Source organism: Chiloscyllium plagiosum, chromosome 11 (genome assembly GCF_004010195.1).
Source record: "Chiloscyllium plagiosum isolate BGI_BamShark_2017 chromosome 11, ASM401019v2, whole genome shotgun sequence".
NCBI lineage: Eukaryota > Metazoa > Chordata > Chondrichthyes > Orectolobiformes > Hemiscylliidae > Chiloscyllium > Chiloscyllium plagiosum.
The window spans coordinates 9,785,535-9,803,139 of NC_057720.1; the positions used below are offsets into that span (position 1 = coordinate 9,785,535).

The 17,605-nt window shown below is 44.9% G+C and overlaps 1 protein-coding gene across 2 annotated transcripts in view; it reads left to right on the forward strand.

Annotated features, from left to right (window-relative positions):
• The window catches only part of adgrl4 (adhesion G protein-coupled receptor L4), a 154,562-nt gene that overhangs the window by 54,308 nt on the left and 82,649 nt on the right, over window positions 1-17,605 (forward strand). For both annotated transcript variants that reach the window (XM_043698670.1, XM_043698671.1), the window contains exons 3-4: window positions 5,404-5,556; window positions 14,028-14,098. In XM_043698670.1, coding sequence (XP_043554605.1) covers window positions 5,404-5,556; window positions 14,028-14,098 — 224 coding nt within the window. The remainder of the gene's footprint in view (window positions 1-5,403; window positions 5,557-14,027; window positions 14,099-17,605) is intronic.

Sequence of the window (17,605 nt, forward strand, 5' to 3'; positions counted from 1 at the left end):
CCCCCACCTTATCTCAGTCCCAACCCTCGGACTCAGCACCGTCTTCTTGACCTGCAATCTTCTTCCCAACCTCTCCGCCCCCACCACCTCTCCGGCCTATCACCCTCACCTTAACTTCCTTCCACCTATCACATTCCCAACGCCCCTCCCCCAAGTCCCTCCTCCCTACCTTTTATCTTAGCCTACTTGGCACACCTTTCTCATTCCTGAAGAAGGGCTTATGCCCGAAACGTCGATTCTCCTGCTCCTTGGATGCTGCCTGACCTGCTGCGCTTTTCCAGCAACATATTTTTCAGCTCTAATCTCCAGCACCTGCAGTCCTCACTTTCTCCTGGGTGGTAGATGGGGTCTAACTCGATGTGTTTGTTAGATTCTGATTGGAATGCCATGCTTCTAGGAATTCTCATGCGTGTCTCTGTTTGACTTGGCCTAAGATGGATGTGTTGTCCCAGTCAATGTGGTGTCCTTCCTCATCTGCATGTAAGGATACTAGTGAGAATGGGTCATGTCATTTTGTGGCTAATTGGTGTTCATGTGGCTAGTTTTCTGCCTGGTTGTCCAATGTAGTGTTTGTTTCAGTTCTTGCATGGTATTTTATAAATGACATTTGTTTTGCTTGTTGTCTGTATCGGGTCTTTCAAGTTCATTAGGTGCTATTTTAGTGTGTTGGTGGGTTTGTGGGCTACAAAACATGTCCAGTAACCCTAACAGACAAAACGCGTCCAGAAACCCTAACTAATCTCCCCTACATCAAAGACATCTCGGAAATGATTGCCTGACTACTCAGACCTCTTGGCATCATGGTAGTCCACAAACCCACCAACACACTAAAACATAAGCTAATGAACTTGAAATACTGTGCAAGGACTGTAACAAACACTACATTGGACAAACAGGTAGAAAACTAGCCACCAGGATACATGAACACCAACTAGCCACAAATATAAGGAAGGACACCCTTTGACTGGGACAACACATCCATCTTAGGACAAGCCAAACAGAGACACGCATGAGAATTCCTAGAAGCATGGCATTCCAACCAGAACTCTATCAACAAACGCATTGAGTTAGACCCCATCTACCACCCCCTGAGAAAAAGAACAGGAAATGACACCACCACAGGAAATGACATCACCAACCCAAAGAAACCCAAACATATAAATAGTAAGCAGGAATCATGTACAGTGCCATCACCTGAGGCCCACTGAAGATGTTACCTGGTAGGGTGACGAAACATCTGGAAATGAACCTTCGAACTCAGCGAGCAAACCTAAATCCATACAATAAATTACATGTTGTTGTGAGGTTAAGTGCCTCTTTTTTAAGACTCAACAATGATGTATCCTCTATCACTACTGACTAGGTAGTCCATTAACCTCAGGTAATAATATCTCTGAACAGGTTGATTAGAAATATCCCCATGGAGGCTATGATGTAGAATACAGAATTCGGCCATGACAAACTGACAACATGACTGTCAAATTGTAGCGAAGTGAAGGGTCCTTGTGGTGGAAAGATAATGTCCCAAACTAGACCAGAAGTCTGGGTTCAAATCCTACCTGCTCCAAAGGTTTGTTTAACAGGTTAAGTTAGAAAATGCTCAAGAACCGTGTCAGACTCTAATCAACTTGCCCAGAGACATTTTGACACACCTCTGGAACAGGAGGGAATTGAACCCACGGCTCCTAGCTCAGAGGTAAGGATATTACCACTGCACCCCTAGGGCCCCAAGCCACACAATGTTAGCCCCAACTCAGATTATGCTGGCCACGGTAGTTTGCCATAACATGTCCCACCAGTTAATTACGGGAACTCCCTCTCCAACACCACATGGAGTACAGTACAGGTCGTTCTGCTATGACACACTCTTTATTAACATAGGTTTGTTATAATGCGATCGATGAATTGGGGACACTGTTTCTAATGCGTGAACTTTTAAATTGTGTGTTGACTGTAATGCAATTACCTCGCTAACACTTTAAGCGCTGTCTCTAAAGCACAATGTTTCTATAATGCGAGGTTGCACAAGAATGCAATCATGGCGTTATAGAAGGATTAACTGTAGTTTGAGAAGACAATGCAATTAGGAATGAGCACTAACTTCTTGACTGGCCAGTGATGCACATGTCCTGTGAATGAATAAAACTAGGAGTCCTTGCCTGGTTTGAGTCGGGGGTAGATTCAGGAATGAGAAACTAACCCTACCTCTTTTTCCAATCTGGAGGGAAAACGCTGACCAAAATATTTCAGAGATGAAACGAGTTGGATAGACTGGGGTTGCTTTCCTTGAGCAGAGGAGACTGAGAGGGAACATGATTGAAGTGTTTAAAATGATGATCAACATAGATAGGGTAGACAGGAAAAGGCTTTTACTCCTGATGGAGGGTCGGTGACCAGAGGGCATCGGTTTAAGGTGAGGGTAGAAGGTTTAGAGGAGACGCGAAAAAAAATCTCTTCACCCAGAGGTTGGTAGGAATCTGGAACACACTCCTGTAAAGTTGGGAGAGGCAGAAACCCTCATGGCATTGAAGAAGTATTAAGATGTGCACCTGTGATGTCAAGGCTTACAACGCTATAAACCAAATGCTGGAAAATGAGATTTGAATAGTGAGGTGTCTGGGGCAGACATAGAATCATAGAGATGTACAACATGGAAACAGACCCTTCGGCCCAACCCGTCCATGCTGGCCAGACATCCTAATCTAATCTAGTAACATTTGCCAGCACTTGGTTCATATCCCTCTAAACTCTTCCTATTCATATATCCATCCAGATGCCTTTTAAATGTTATAATTGTACCAACCTCCGCCACTTCCTCGGCAGTTCATTCCATACATGCACCACCCTCTGTGCGAAAATGTTGCCCCTTAGGTCTCTTTTAAATTTACCCCTATCATCCCAAACCTATGCCCTCTAGTTCTGGACTTCCCCACCCCAGGGAAAAGAATTTGTCTATTTGTCCTATCCATGCCCCTCATGATTTTATAAATCTCTAAACGGTCATCCCTCAGCCTCTGATGCTCCAGGGAAAACAGCCCCAGGCTATTCATCCTCTCCCTATAGCTCAAATCCTCCAACTTTGGCAACATCCTTGTATACGATGGGCTGAAGGGCCTTTTTCCATGCTGCAGAACCCTATGACTCCACAAGGCAGCAAAATATATGAAAGAAACAATTAAGTTATTCCAACGAAGTCTGGTGGCACTGGTTTTGTTTCTGATGAAGAATCTAATGGGCCCAAGCCTTGCTCTGCAGTTGAAATAGAAGTGAATTTGATGAACTAAGTAAAAGAATAATCTTGCTCTCAGATATCACATCTTTCAATCTCAGGGTAGGTAGACTCAGATTACAGTCAGTAAGATACTCTTTGAAGTGTAGTCACCATTGTAACGTAGGAAACGCATCAAAGGAGAAAGTGAGGACTGCAGATGTTGGAGATCAGAGTCAAGAGTGTGTTGTTGGAAAAGCACAGCCGGTCACGCAGCATCCGAAGAGCAGGGGAATTGATGTTTCGGGCAAAAGCCCTTCATCAGCCCGCCTGGTCCTCGGATGCTGCCTGAACTGCTGTGCTTCACAAACACGTCATAGGGTCTGTGCCTGGCAAGATTCTTGGCATTTGTGTCTGGGGGCTAAGTGTTGGCCAACCATCAAGCAAAACTTTAATGCAAAAGCAAATTATGCTGATTGCTAGAAATCTGAGAGATGTGGATAGATCTTGAAATCTGAGGCCTGTAATGGCCTTTATGGTAAAGATTTCAGAGGGTAGTGAATCTATGGAATTCTTTTCCACAGAGGGCTGTCAAGACTAGGTCATTAAGTATATTCAAGGCTGAGATTAACAAATTTTTAATCAGTAATGGAATTGGAAAAGGCAAGAAGGTGGAGTTGAGGATTATCAGATCAGTCATAATTTCATTGAATGGCAGAGCACAGTCAATGGGCCAAAAGGATCTTATGATTATATGGATTCATGGTCTAAAAATTGAAACAATCAGCAACATCTCAGGGCAGAGGAACCTAATTAACACTCCAGGTCAATGACCACTCTTCACAACCAAAGACAGTTGATTATGTAATGCTGTTGTGAATAACAATTCCCCTATCCTGCTTTGGATTGTTGCTGCAAGACCTCTGAAGCTGATTTTATAGGACAAAGAGAACTTTAGTTTAACATCTCCACTAGAAGTGAGCCTGATCATACAGCTCCAGAGTAGTGCTCTTCTACCACTGTAGTCTAAAACTACAGTGCCAACACTCTCTCTCTCGAGCCAAAACGTTGGGAGTTCAATCCCATTCCAGGGGCTTTAGCACAAAAATTGTGGTTAACAGTCCAGTCCGAAAAGCAATGATGACCCATTAAGCCAAAGGTGCAATCTGTCCTTTCAGACTATCAAAGCAGATCCCATGACCTTATTTTGAAGATAATTCAGGGAATTAACCCCAGTGCTCTGGCCAATAGTTATCCTTCAATCACCAAACACAGACTATCTGGTTATTATCATGTTGCTTTATGCTGCGGAATCCTCCTACCGGGTATTGAATCCCAGAATCCCTATAGTGCAGATAGAGGCCATTCAGCCGACTGAGTCTATGCCAACCCTCCAAGAGCATCCTACCCAATCCCATCCTGTCCCCATACCCCACATTCCCCATGGCTAATCAACCCAGCCTGCACGTCCCTGGACACTATGTCAATTTCCAATGGCCAGTCCACCTGACCTGCCCATCTTTGGACCGTTGGAGGAAACAGAGCACCCGGCAAAAAACAGAGAGAGAGATGTGCAAACTCCACACACAGTCACGCACGTCTGGAATCAAACCTGGCTCCCTGGTGCTATGAGGCGGTAGTACTGACCACTGAGCCACCATGCCATTACCTGCTTGGTTTCCTACTGTAAAATAGAGACACTGCCTAAACCTGAAGGAAGGCCTGATCTGCAGCACCATAATCTCCAAGATGGGGCAAGAATGCAGACCTCAAATCCAGTCTAACTCTTGCAGGGTTCAAACCCCCTCCTGGTAGCAACAATTTGATCCATTTTGGTCAACTGACCAACTGAGACAACTCAAGGAATTTATGTTGCTGTAACAACATACACTTTTACACACATAATGTAGTCTGGAGTGATGGGAAATGTTAGGAGGGACTCTAACATTCTTCCTATCACATGGTTGACTAGGAGTCTTGTCTACTCTTCCCATTAGCACGCATTGGAAGAATTTTCAGACTGAAACTCCACCTGCTCAGCCATGTTACAAAGGCACCTTTCTGGGCCTCAAGCAGAACTTGAAATTACAGTGACTACACTTCCAGACATATTGCATTGGTTGTCAGACAGTGTTAATGTGAGTTTTTCTTCTTATTGAAGATGGCTTGAATGACAGGTAATCTTTCTATTGCAGATGACGATGAATGTCAGAATGCAACCTTGACATGTGGACAGAATGCGACCTGCACCAATACACATGGGAGTTATTACTGCACGTGCGTAGAAGGCTATGTGTCTTCACAACATAAGAAAGAGTTCACTCCGAACGATGGCACCACTTGCCAAGGTATGAACAGCAACTTGCTCGAGTTTCGGATCGCATTTGAATCCGTAAACCCTACTTTAAAGGAAAGTGTGCAATCTGAAAATTTGTAATATAAACGGGACACACTGAAGTACAAGAAATAGGATCAGGAGTAAAACAGAAATGTTGTCAAACCAGTCCATCATTCAACGTGATCATGACTGATCTTGGGATCCAACTCCACTTTCTCCCAGATTCCCCACTTCCCTTGATTCCCTCAGAGACCAAACTTCTGTCCACCTCACCTTAAATGTCCTAAAAGATGGAGGAGCTGGTGTTGGACTGAGGTGTACAAAGTTAAAAATCACACAACACCACGTAATAGTCCAACAGGTTTGTTTAGAAGCACTAGCTTTCAGAGCACTGCCCCTTCAACAGGTGGCTGTGGAGCAGAATCATAGGACACAGAATTTGTGGCAAAAGATTACCATGCCATGCAACTGAAATGATATATTGAACAAACCTAGATTGTTCATTCTGTGTCTTATGATCCTGCTCCACAGCTGCCTGATGAAGGAGCAGTGCTCCAAACGCTAGTGCTTCCAGATAAACCTAAAAGATGAAGCAATACCCCAACCCTCTGGAGTAGAAAATTCCAAAATGTCACAATCCTTTGACTGACATGCGGCAGGGTCAGAAAAGAAGTGTGTGGAGGATAACTACAGATGTACACCCAACAGGGCAAGTGGCCTGTTTCTATGCTGTTAGCTTGGAGTTAGATCAGAGAATTGATGGGTCAGATCAGAAATTTCTCCTCATAGCACTTCTAAATGATCAGCCCTTTCGCCAGAGGCTGTGCCCTTGTGTTCTCGATTTCCTGAGCACTGACCACTCTCTAAGTGTCTACCACGCTCTTCAGAATATTGTATGGTTCAGTCAGATCACCTTCCATTCCTTCAGTTTATTCAGCCCGTTGTGACCAGATGGGGTTTGTGGAAGCACACACCTTACCCATCATCTCTGGGTAAAAACATTTCTCCTGAGTATCATGTCAGAGTTAGCAGCCAGTGTCTGATATTTATGACGTCTTGCTGTGGATGGAATTATCTTCCCTTGATCCCCATTGTAATACGAATGACCTCTATTTTGTTGAACATGGAGAACAGAATAAAGCTGTAGGAGTCAGTGATTCAGTCCATTGGGTTTTAACCCCCTCCTCATTCCTACCTAGTTTTGTGGCATCAGCTAACTTGGAAATATTACATTTGATCTCCACATCCAAATCATTTGTACAGGCAGGGAACAGCTTGAGCACAAGGGCTAATCTTTGCAGCAGCACACTGGTCACAGTCTCCCAACCTGAGAATAGTCTGGTTTAAATAGAACAGAATCCTGTGGAAACAGGCCATTCGGCCCAACAAGTCCACACCAACTCTCTGAAGAGCATCTCACCCCCATCGCCTATCCCTGTATAATCATAATCTGCTGATTCCTCAGAAACAAACCCAAACAAGTAGACACAATGCAACCAAACGTTATGGCCACATTACCTTACAGCAAAGACATATCAGACTTCCAGACTACTCAGACCCCTTGGCATCATGGTGGCCCACAAACCTACTAACACACTTAAACAGCGATTAATGAAGCTAAAAGATCCATTAGATACTACCAGCAAATCTAACGTCATTTACAAGATACCATGCAAGAACTGTAAAAAACACCACATCGGACAAACTAGCAGGGAACTTGACCAGGATGCATGAACACCAACTGGCCACCATGAGATATGACCCACTATCACTAGTTTCTATACAGACAGACAAAGAAGTACACCACTTTGACTGGGACACCACACACATCCTAGGACAGGTGAAACAAAGACACACACAAGAATTCTTAGAGACATAGCATTCTATCCAGAACTCTATTAGTAAACACATCGATTTCGATCCCATCTACCTTACCTTGAAAAAAGGAACTGGAAATGACATCACCCACCTTAAGAAACCAAGACCTATAAACAGAGGCGGGACATACTACCAGCGCCTCACCGGAGACTCTCACTGATGATGTTACCTAGTACGGTGATGAAATGTCCGAAAACAAGCCGACCAACTCAGCTGAGCTAACTTGCATACTTATAATCAACCTGAGCTGCAAACCTTCTCAAAAATCCCTATCCCTGTATCTCCAATGGCTAATCCATCTTCCTTACGCATCCTTGCACACTACGTGCAATTTCCCATGGCCAATTCAGCTAACGTGGACATCTTTGGACCTGTGGGAGGAAACCGGAGCACCCGGAGGAAACCCACACAGACACGGGGAGAATGTGCAAACCCCACACAGACAGTTGCCTGAGGCTGGAATTGAACCGGGATCCCCGGTGCCATGAGGCAGCAGTGCTAACCACTGAGCTGCCCACATGAATGCAAAGAGTATTCTAATGACACCGAAGGGAAGAACATGAGTGCAATCCTAATCAATTAAAGTTTGGCAGCCCCCTTTGGCTATCGTTGCATGATCGTAATTAGCATATCCAGTCACTCCAGCCTTTCCTGTTTTGACTCAGTCACTCCCAGGGAAGGAGACTCTCACTCCTCTTTCCCAGGTTGCCAGCGCTGATGTTGTAGGAGTATTCTCCTCACAGGCGCTGCAGAGGCTGGGAAGGTGACACGCTGCCAACACCCCTAGACCAAGCATGAATTAACAAAATAAGTCTTGCCCATGTAGTTCAGAGAGTCATGGGTTCAAGCCCATCAGGAAAAATATTTCCACTATTAATAAGATCAGCGAGCAGAGAATAAGTATCAATGATATTTGTTTTCATCTTTTTATTCGTTCATAGAATGTAGCAGGCGAGGCTAACATTTATTGTCTATCCCTAGAACACACAATCCCTACAGTGCAGAATGAAGCCATTCAGCCCATCGAGTCTACACTGACCCTCCCACCCAGAAACAGCCCCCGACCCTATCCCTGCCACCCCAGATTTCCCAAGCCTAATCCATCTAGCCTACACTTCTCAGAAAACAATAGGGCAATTTAAGCATGGCCAATCCAATTAACCTGCACATCTTTGGACTGTGGGAGGAAACCAGAGCACCTCCAGGAAACCCACACAGACACTGGGAGGATGTGCGAACTCCACGCAGAGAGTTGCCCGAGACTGGAATCAAGTCCCTGGTGCTGTGAGACAGTTGAACCAGCCACTGAATCACCATGCCAGCCCAGAGGACAATTGAGAGTCAACAACATTGCTATAGGTGAGGAGTCACACATGTGCCAGACTGGGTAAGGGTGGCAGATTTTCCTCCCTCAAGGACATCAGTGAACCAGATGGGTTTTAATGACAATTGATGTTAGTTACATGGCCACCATGAGGCTAATGTTATAATTGCTGACATGACAGGAATATGCAATTTCCAACATAAATCACAGCCCACAAAATATTAATTTATTAATATAGTAGCAGAATTCAGGAATTCTCTCAAAAATCCCTATCCCTGTATCCCAATTCAGCTAACGTGGACATGGATCAGGAGAGTGGTTATTGATGTTTGAAGACCAGGACTGATGATTTTTCCTTGGGTAGAGCTGTGAAGCTGAAATCCAGATTGAAATTCATCCAGTTGGATGGTTGGACAGGCTAACAGGCTGAATCCTGATCCTAGTGCTACAAGGTTACGGATCCTAAAAGAGCTCTCACCATTTTTGAGAAGATTTCTTGCTCAGGTTGAGGTTCTGGATGTAGGTTTGCTCACTGAGCTGGAAGGTTCATTGTCAGATGTTTTGTCACCCTACTGGGTAACATCTTCAGTGAGCCTTCGGATGAAGCACCACTGATGATTCCTGCTTTCTATTTATATGTTTGAGTTTCTTTGGGTTGGCGATGTCATTGCCTGTGGTGATATCATTTCCTATGGTGATGTCATTTCCTGTTCTTTTTCCCAGGGGGTGGTAAATGGATTCCAAGTCAATGTGTTTGTTGATAGAGTTCAACATCAGACAGCTGCCTGATGAAGGAGCAGTGCTCCGAAAGCTAATGCTTCCAAATAAACCTGTTGGACTATAACCTGGTGTTGTGTGATTTTTAACCTGAGGAGAAAACATTGACTATTTACCCTATCCATGCCCCTCATGATTTTATAAACCTCTTGAAGGTCACCCCTCAGCCTCTGACGTTCCAGGGAAAACAGTCCCAGCTGTTTCAGCCTCTCCTGATAGTTCAAACCCTCCAAAGCCTAGCAACATCCTTGTAAATCTTTTCTGAGCCCTTTCAAGTTTGGACTTGGTCAAGGCAATTGGTGACAATTTAATTCCTCAGGCCCCTATGAGCATGAAATGATGGGAGATTGTTTAGGAGGAGTAGCCTTGCCAGACAGGATCAGGTTTCAGTCCATCAGGCCTGTCCTACAGCCAGTGCTTTGCATCCTTACGCATATACAATTGAACTTCCAAGGCTCTCCTATCCCACATTCCCCTGCCATTTGATCAAGGGAAAGGAGGGAAGGATACGCCCCCCCCCACTATGTTGGATAATGGATGTTGCACTGTACTGACTGTACCAGCCCTGAGTATTTTAATAAACCATGACATTTCTCGCCTTGGCATCAATGTAGAATCTTGTGAAAAAAAAGCCCATTTTGAAAATGTGCAGCAAGTAATTGATTTTCGCTGTTTGGGAGGTGGTAGAAAGTGAGTTAAATATGTGATTTAAAAAAAAGAATGCTGTTTGCTGTACATGGTATGAATTTTATCGACATTGATGAATGTACTGGAGATTCTGCTATGGGCTCCGGTACCCATACTCCTTGCCAGAACACAATTGGAGGATTTTATTGCTCCTGGTTTAGTGGATTTCAAATATCTTCAGGGATTTCGACTTTCAAACTGAAGCCCAATTTCACCCACAACATCTGTGAATGCCTGTTATTGCAGTGAATGGGAAAAAAAAATCTTTCGATGAAAAGAGATTAATCTTGAATCTGGATGAAGTCGTTATCAAATTTTTCAGAGCTAATTTGATACACTTGTTTTAAGAGTCGGCATGGAGGGAGGTGACAGGGGAGGAGAGGGGGAGGGGTGGTAAGGGGGTTACCTGTGTGGGAGAGGGGAAAGGGGAAAGGGGGGTACTGGAGGAGGAGAAAGTAGGAAGGAGAGAAACAGAAGAGTTGTGTGTGAGTCACTTCAAGCACAAAGTGGGCAAAGCTGATTAAGCTGGTCAGTTTTCTGGTCTAGTCGAGAGTATTTTGACTAAGCGATGTAAAGTTTATTGCATGACAGCAACTATAGAGACTGCAAGGAGCACCCTTGACCCAGGTTGATCTCCTATACGGTACTTCTTTACAATGACCAAGTCCCCAAGGCATCATTGCAGACGTTGGCTGCTCACTGGATTCAATTACGGTTTTCTAACCCAGCAGGTAGGAGGGAGAAGGGAGAGGATCGAGAGAAGAGAGGGGAGGAGAGGGGAGGAGACGGTGGAAGTAGAGAGGAGGAAAAGAGATGACAGAAGGAAGGGAGGTAGAGTAGGACAGCACTTAAGCAGCAATCCCAAGAGTTAAACAGATGATCCCAATTGGTTTTTCAGTGCTGAAAATGCACTGCTTTGTCAGAGATTTTGCCCTTGTGTTGACGTTATTATACTGAGGGTCAATTTGAAAGAATCTGTGTCATTTTACAAAGGGTAGTGAGATTGCCCTCCATTTTGGGTCAATACCTCCCCCCCAACCAATGTTAGTATGGAACAGGCCATTTGGCCCATCGAGTCCACATTGACCCTCCGAAGACCATCCCACCCACACCCATCCCATCCCAGTAACCCTGCATTTCCCATGGTTCACCCATCTGGCCTACATACCCCTGGACGCTACAGTCAATTCACCTAACCTACACATCCTTGGCCTGTGGCAGGAAGCCGGAGCGCCCACAGGAAACTCATACAGACACGGGGAGGATGTGCAAACTCCTCGCAAACAGTCACCTGAGGGTGGAATCAAACCCAGGTCCCTGGCGCTGTGGGGCTGCAGAGCTAACCACTGTTCCACCCAAAAAAAAACTAATCGATAAACAGATAAAACGAGAGAAATTTAGCAGATCTGGCAGCATCTGTGGAGAGTGAAACAGAGGGAACATTTTGAGTACAGTATGTGCTTCTTCAGACAAAGAAAACAAACAACTACAGATGCTGAAAAAGCACTTCTTCAGGACTGGCTGATAACTGTTTCTCGCACTTTCCTTGTTTCTGTTGTAGGATCTTGCTGCATACAGTCACCATACCAGCAAGAAATGTTTAAAATATTATGCATTCCTGGGATGTGGGTGTCACTGGCTATGGCAGAATTTATTGCTTGTTCTCTAACTGCATGAGAGAAGGTGTTGGTGATCTCCCTTCTTGAACTGCACCAATGTACGTGGTGGAGAGAGGGAGTTGCATAATTTTGACTCAGTACCAGTGAAGGAACAACAATTTATTTCCAAGTCAGTGTGGCATGTGACATGTAGGCGAACCTGTAGACGGTGGTTTCGATGAGATGCCCTGAGATTTGGTAACCTACTACATAGAACTCCAGGACCCGAAATTACTTCAAGTGTATGTTCGGGACTGAAGTGTCTACCACTTAACCAGCAGATCAAAGGCTGGCCTGAGCTTAGATGTCAGACCTCATTATTACCATTATGGGGCACCATTGACACATTGGCCATTTGCCCATTGTAAGTAATCACCTCAGTTGGTGCTGCTGCTTCACTGACTGCAAACCTCAAGTGGGGACATGGAATCTCAGTGGAAAGGGAGATCAGTCAGGTGGGTAAAGCATTCCTGCACCACCTGTCTCCTCAGGTACATACTTTTAAATGTTTTTAAAATGAGAGTTCATCATTTTTTTGGCTGTTTGGACAACTAAGCTCAACGCCACTAAAATCGTGCGCACCTTACTTCTGGTGTCAGATATTGCAAAGTGTCAATAGACAAGCAAGAGGCTGGAAGAACACAAGTCGGGCAGTTTTCCACCTCCTGATGCTACCTGGCTCATCCTGCTTGTCTACCTTGGAATCCAGCATCTGCAGTTTTCTTTGGTCTCTAGCCAAGTGTCACTAGACAGCTGTGTTTCCTACGTCACAGCACTTCACGTGTTCATCATTTGCTGTAAAGTGCTTGGAGACATCCAGTGGTCTTGAAGGTTGCTATACAAATGCAATTTTGAAATGAAGGAGGAACTTCTTCAGCCCAAGGTGGTGAATCTGCGGAACACATTGCTATAGAAAGCAGAGCCCAAGACAATGAGTGTACTTAAGACAGAGACAGTCAGGTTCTTGATTAGTAAAGGGATCGAGGGTTAGGGGGAGAAGGCAGGAGAATGGGGTTAAAAAAGATATCAGCTGTTGTCAAATGATAGAGCAGACTCAATGGGCCGAATGGCATAAATCTTCTCCAATGGTCTTTCTTTGAAGTGCTGCACTTTATGTGGGCAGGCCTTTGAAAAGTGAGGTTTAGGAACATCTGAAACTATGGGACCAGGGAGCTTGCCTCCCCCCTCACCCTCCCCCAACTGCCAGGATGCCCTGCTGGGCAATAGGACCAAGAGCTGGAAAGTGGGATTCGGCAGAGCTGATGTGATCATGCAGAAGGATTAACATAAATCTTCTCTGGATGAACTCCCCTTGCACTTCATCCACACCCTTGGGATCTTTCCTGCCCACCAAAGAATAAAAGCACAAGGAAGAGGAACAGGAGTAAGGCCATTCAGTCCCTCAAGCCTGTACCGCCAGTCAATGGAATCAGGGCTGACCGAAACTCCTCACATCTGTTTTCCTGCCCTTTCTCCACAACCCAGGGTTGAGAGGGATATGGGCCAGGTGCTGGCAGATGGGACTAGATTGGGTTGGGATATCTGGTCGGCATGGACGGGTTGGACCAAAGGGTCTGTTTCCGTGCTGTACATCTCTATGACTATGACTATGACTATAACCCGTAATTCCAACTGATCAAGAATCTATCGGAGGCGAGGCCTCAGTTTAGCATCAGAGCATGAGAGTGCCATCTGTCAATCATGCAGCACTGCCTCAGTATTGTGTTAGAGTGTCAGCCTGGAGTATGTGCGCAAATCTAACTCAGAATGCTATCCACCTAGCCACAGTAGTTACCCAGCAATGAGCTTAAAACTGTTTTTCTGGTGATTTCCGTGCTGTTAATCCAATAAACAGTGTTTCCCTATAAGTGAATGAATTTCTGATTGACTGCTAGGCAGCTGAGGGCATTCCCCTAATAGATGCTTCAACTACAACACTCACAGTTTGGAAGTTTGAACTTAGTAATCAAATTGTATTCAAGGATATTAATTGTCGGGTGATTTATTAGTTATATGATAATGACATGTCAAGTGATCAGCATTAATCAAACTGAATGACAATGGCATTGATGGGGACAGTTATGTCGATAATACAAGCTATGTGTTGGACACATGATGTTTGAAGTTAATGATTTTATTTCTTCACTGCAATTTCAGAGATTCCAGAGACGCCCTGCCATTTAAATAATGAATGTCTTTCTGGAAGGATTAATGATACCTTGCATCAGGTAATGCCACATTTTGAATACGATAAGAAACCTATGCATAAAAACAAGTTCCTTTGTGCTTCATAATAAGACAGTGTGTGTCGAGCGACCTGATGTGCAAGCTGCTGTCATTTTGCAACAAACTCATATTTTAGCAATAAATTGAGATCGAGACAAACACACATTGAATTTGATGTGGCAATCTGAGGGGAATTTTTTAAAACGGCTCAGTTCTTAAAAGGCTGGCTTCGCTGAGGCGTGGCGTTTTTAAAATTCTTTAATTTGTTTTTTGGTTGAGAATGCAATGCCAGCATTTATTGCACTTCCCTCCTCGTGTCAATGCTGAGCTGCCTGAGCAATCTTGCAGTCTGTCAAGGGAAGGTATACAGTCTGTTCTGATATACCGCGATAGTTCCGTTCCTGTATGATACCGTGTGATACGAAAATCACTTCATAGCTGCACTGTTTAATCCGACGGGGCCAGAATAGAGTTATAGCAATACAAGTAAGGAAAGTTCGCGTTCTGGAAATGACAGTCTGAATTATTCAATCACATTAAAGCCAACTTGCGCTGAAGAAACTCGCGTTCTAGCAGAACCGACTGTACTCTCAACGTTGGCAGGATTTTGGGCCAGTCGATGCTGAAAGGATATTTCCGTCGAAGGATGTCATGTGTAGACAGGCAGGAGGCTGGAAGAACACAGTGAGCCAGGCAGCATCAGGACGTGGAGAATTCGATGCTTCAGGTGGAACCCTTCTTCAGGACTGGGGGTGGGTGTAGGGGGAGTTGCAGATAAAGGGTGTGGGGAGGACAGAGTGGTGAAGTGGGGATAGGTGAAGACAGGTAGAGGGTAAAACCTCGTTGGTCAATGGGAGGAATGAATCCAGATGTCATGAAACAGAGGCATGGAGATGGTAGTATTTTATTATAACCATTTACAAGTCATGGGTATGACTGATGGGGGTCAGCATTTATGATCAACCCTTAATTGATCCTGAGAAGGTGGTGAGCGATAGTTTGGACCACTGCGGCTGTATACAGCTGCTTTGCACAGCTCTGCCATTCCAGAGGGACGTTTAGAGTCAGGCATCCCTGTTGTGGTTCTCCAGCCATATACAGACCAGTTCACTGTAGGTCACACAGTGGCTCAGTAAGTTAGCACTGCTGCCTCACAGCACCAGAGACCTGGGTTCTATTCCAGCCTTGGATGATCGTCAGCCTAGAGTTTGCACAATGTACCTGTGGGTTTCCTCTGGATGTTCCAGTTTCCTCCCACACTCCAAAGACGTGCAGGCTAGGTGGATGGGTCATCCTGAATTGCCCATAATGTGCAGATTAGGTGGGTAAGCCATAGCAAGTGTAGAGCTACAAGAATAGGGTGAGGGGGCTGGGTCTCGGTCTGGATGGACTGCTTCACAGATGTTCGGTTTGGACCTGATGGGCTGAATGACCACGTTCTGTCCTGTTGAGATTCTATGATCCCTTCCAAAAAGGATGATTGTGAAAGCAGGTTTTGAGAAGATTTGTAGCTCAAGTTGAGGTTCTGGATGTAGGTTTGCTCGCTGAGCTGGAAGGTTCATTTTCAGGCGTTGCATCACCATAACATTATCGCCCTTCATCCAGAGGCTCACTGAAAATGTTACCTATTATGGGGACGAAACGTCTGAAAATGAAACTTCCAGCTCAGCGAGCAAACTTACATCCAGGATGATTGTGAACCAGACAATAGTCATCTTAGACTCCCTATACCTAGAGATGTATCAGGTGGACACCATACATGTTTCTGGAGCTAGTCTTTCCTGGAACAGATCTCCTAGTCTAATGCCAGAGACTACAGTAAGGCCTCACAAAGTGAGGATTGAGGTCATGAAGTGAGGTTGTGTGATCCAAGGTTGCAATGGCTTCCACAGAACTTTGCCCCTAATCTATCAGGATTTCTTACCCTAACGTCTACTTTCAGGTCTTCCTGCCTCCACCTGAATATCCACAAACATCTTAATCCTACCCCCGGAGTTCTCACTGAGGGCTCAGGGCAATTTTCAACCTTCAAAATGAGATGACAATCAGGAAGCACTGAGCTGTATGTTGATGGGTCCAGGCCTCATAAAGGATAGCTGACGAGAAGCGTGTCCTGCTCTTACCATCAGCCATAGACGTGTTGGACAATCGTCCTGTCCAGCCCATATTTTAAATGCACGTTCCTTGGTCAGCATGTCTTGGAGTGAGGTTTTCACCCAGAGCTCCTGACACAGAGGCAGGGACAATACCATTGAACTACAGAATTATTACAGCGCAAAAAGAGGCCAATCAGCTCATCATGCCTGCATTGGCTCTAATATCTAGTACCTATCTCTTGCCTTATCCCAATATCCTTGCAGACCATGACTGTCCAAAGCCTCTTGAATTCTTCAGTGCATCATAAGACTTCCTCTATAGTCACCATTACTAACCTTTTGAGTTTCAACAATTTCAGATTTACTTCATTAACAGAATTGAGATTCCCACATGCGTTGATAAGGTATCGGTCAAGTATACGGATTACTAGCCCAGTGATATGCCACTGTTCCATCATACCCCCATATACCTGTTGCCTTTGTCCTTCTGTATGTTGGTGCCCACAGAGTCAGGAGGAAGAGAATTGGGAAAGATACTTCCCATTGACATCATAATCTTTTGTTCCCTGCTGTAAAGAGTAGACGTTATGTGCCTGCTTCAGCTGCAATGCCTACTGCAGTTGAATAGCCTGCGTAGAGCTCATTTTACTTCTGTACAATACCCACTGGTGACACAAACCAATCTGGCATTGGTGGGGTCAGAACCATCTCCCTGAGAGGGAGAGTGAGACAATGAAGATAGATTTTAGCATTGAAGAACTTACAGCTCAGTTCTGTATACCTATTATTTGCACTTCTGAGGGAAAATATACCTAACTTGTGAAAAATATATTGGCAAGGTGCACTGTTAATATCATTTTACTTTGTCCTGTGTTCAAACCACTGCATATTATGTATTCGTTCATTCACTTGATATGAGCGAGTGGACCAGTATTTGTTGCCCATTCCTGATTGACCTTGAGAAGGAGTCTGTAGTGAACTGCCTTCTTGAACAGTTTGAAGCCCATCTGGGATGCCCACAGAGCTGGAAGGGAGGGTGTTCAAGGATTTTGACCCAGTGACAGTGCAGGAACAGCGATATTGCAATGAGCCAAGTTAATGAGTGGCTTGGAGGGGAAGATGCAAGCATGTAATGTTCCTTTGCATCTGCAGCCCTTACCTTTCTAAGGTGGTGGGGGTCATGGGGTTTGGAAGATGCCAAGCATCTTTTAAGGAATACACAGTTCAAACACGATGGAGAAAGTGAGGACTGCAGATGCTGGAGATCAGAGCTGAAAAATGTGTTGCTGGAAAAGCGCAGCAGGTCAGGCAGCATCCAAGGAGCAGGAGAATCGATGTTTCGGGCATAAGCCCATCTTCAGGAATGAGAAGGGTGTGCCAAGCAGGCTAAGATAAAAGGTAGAGAGGAGGGAC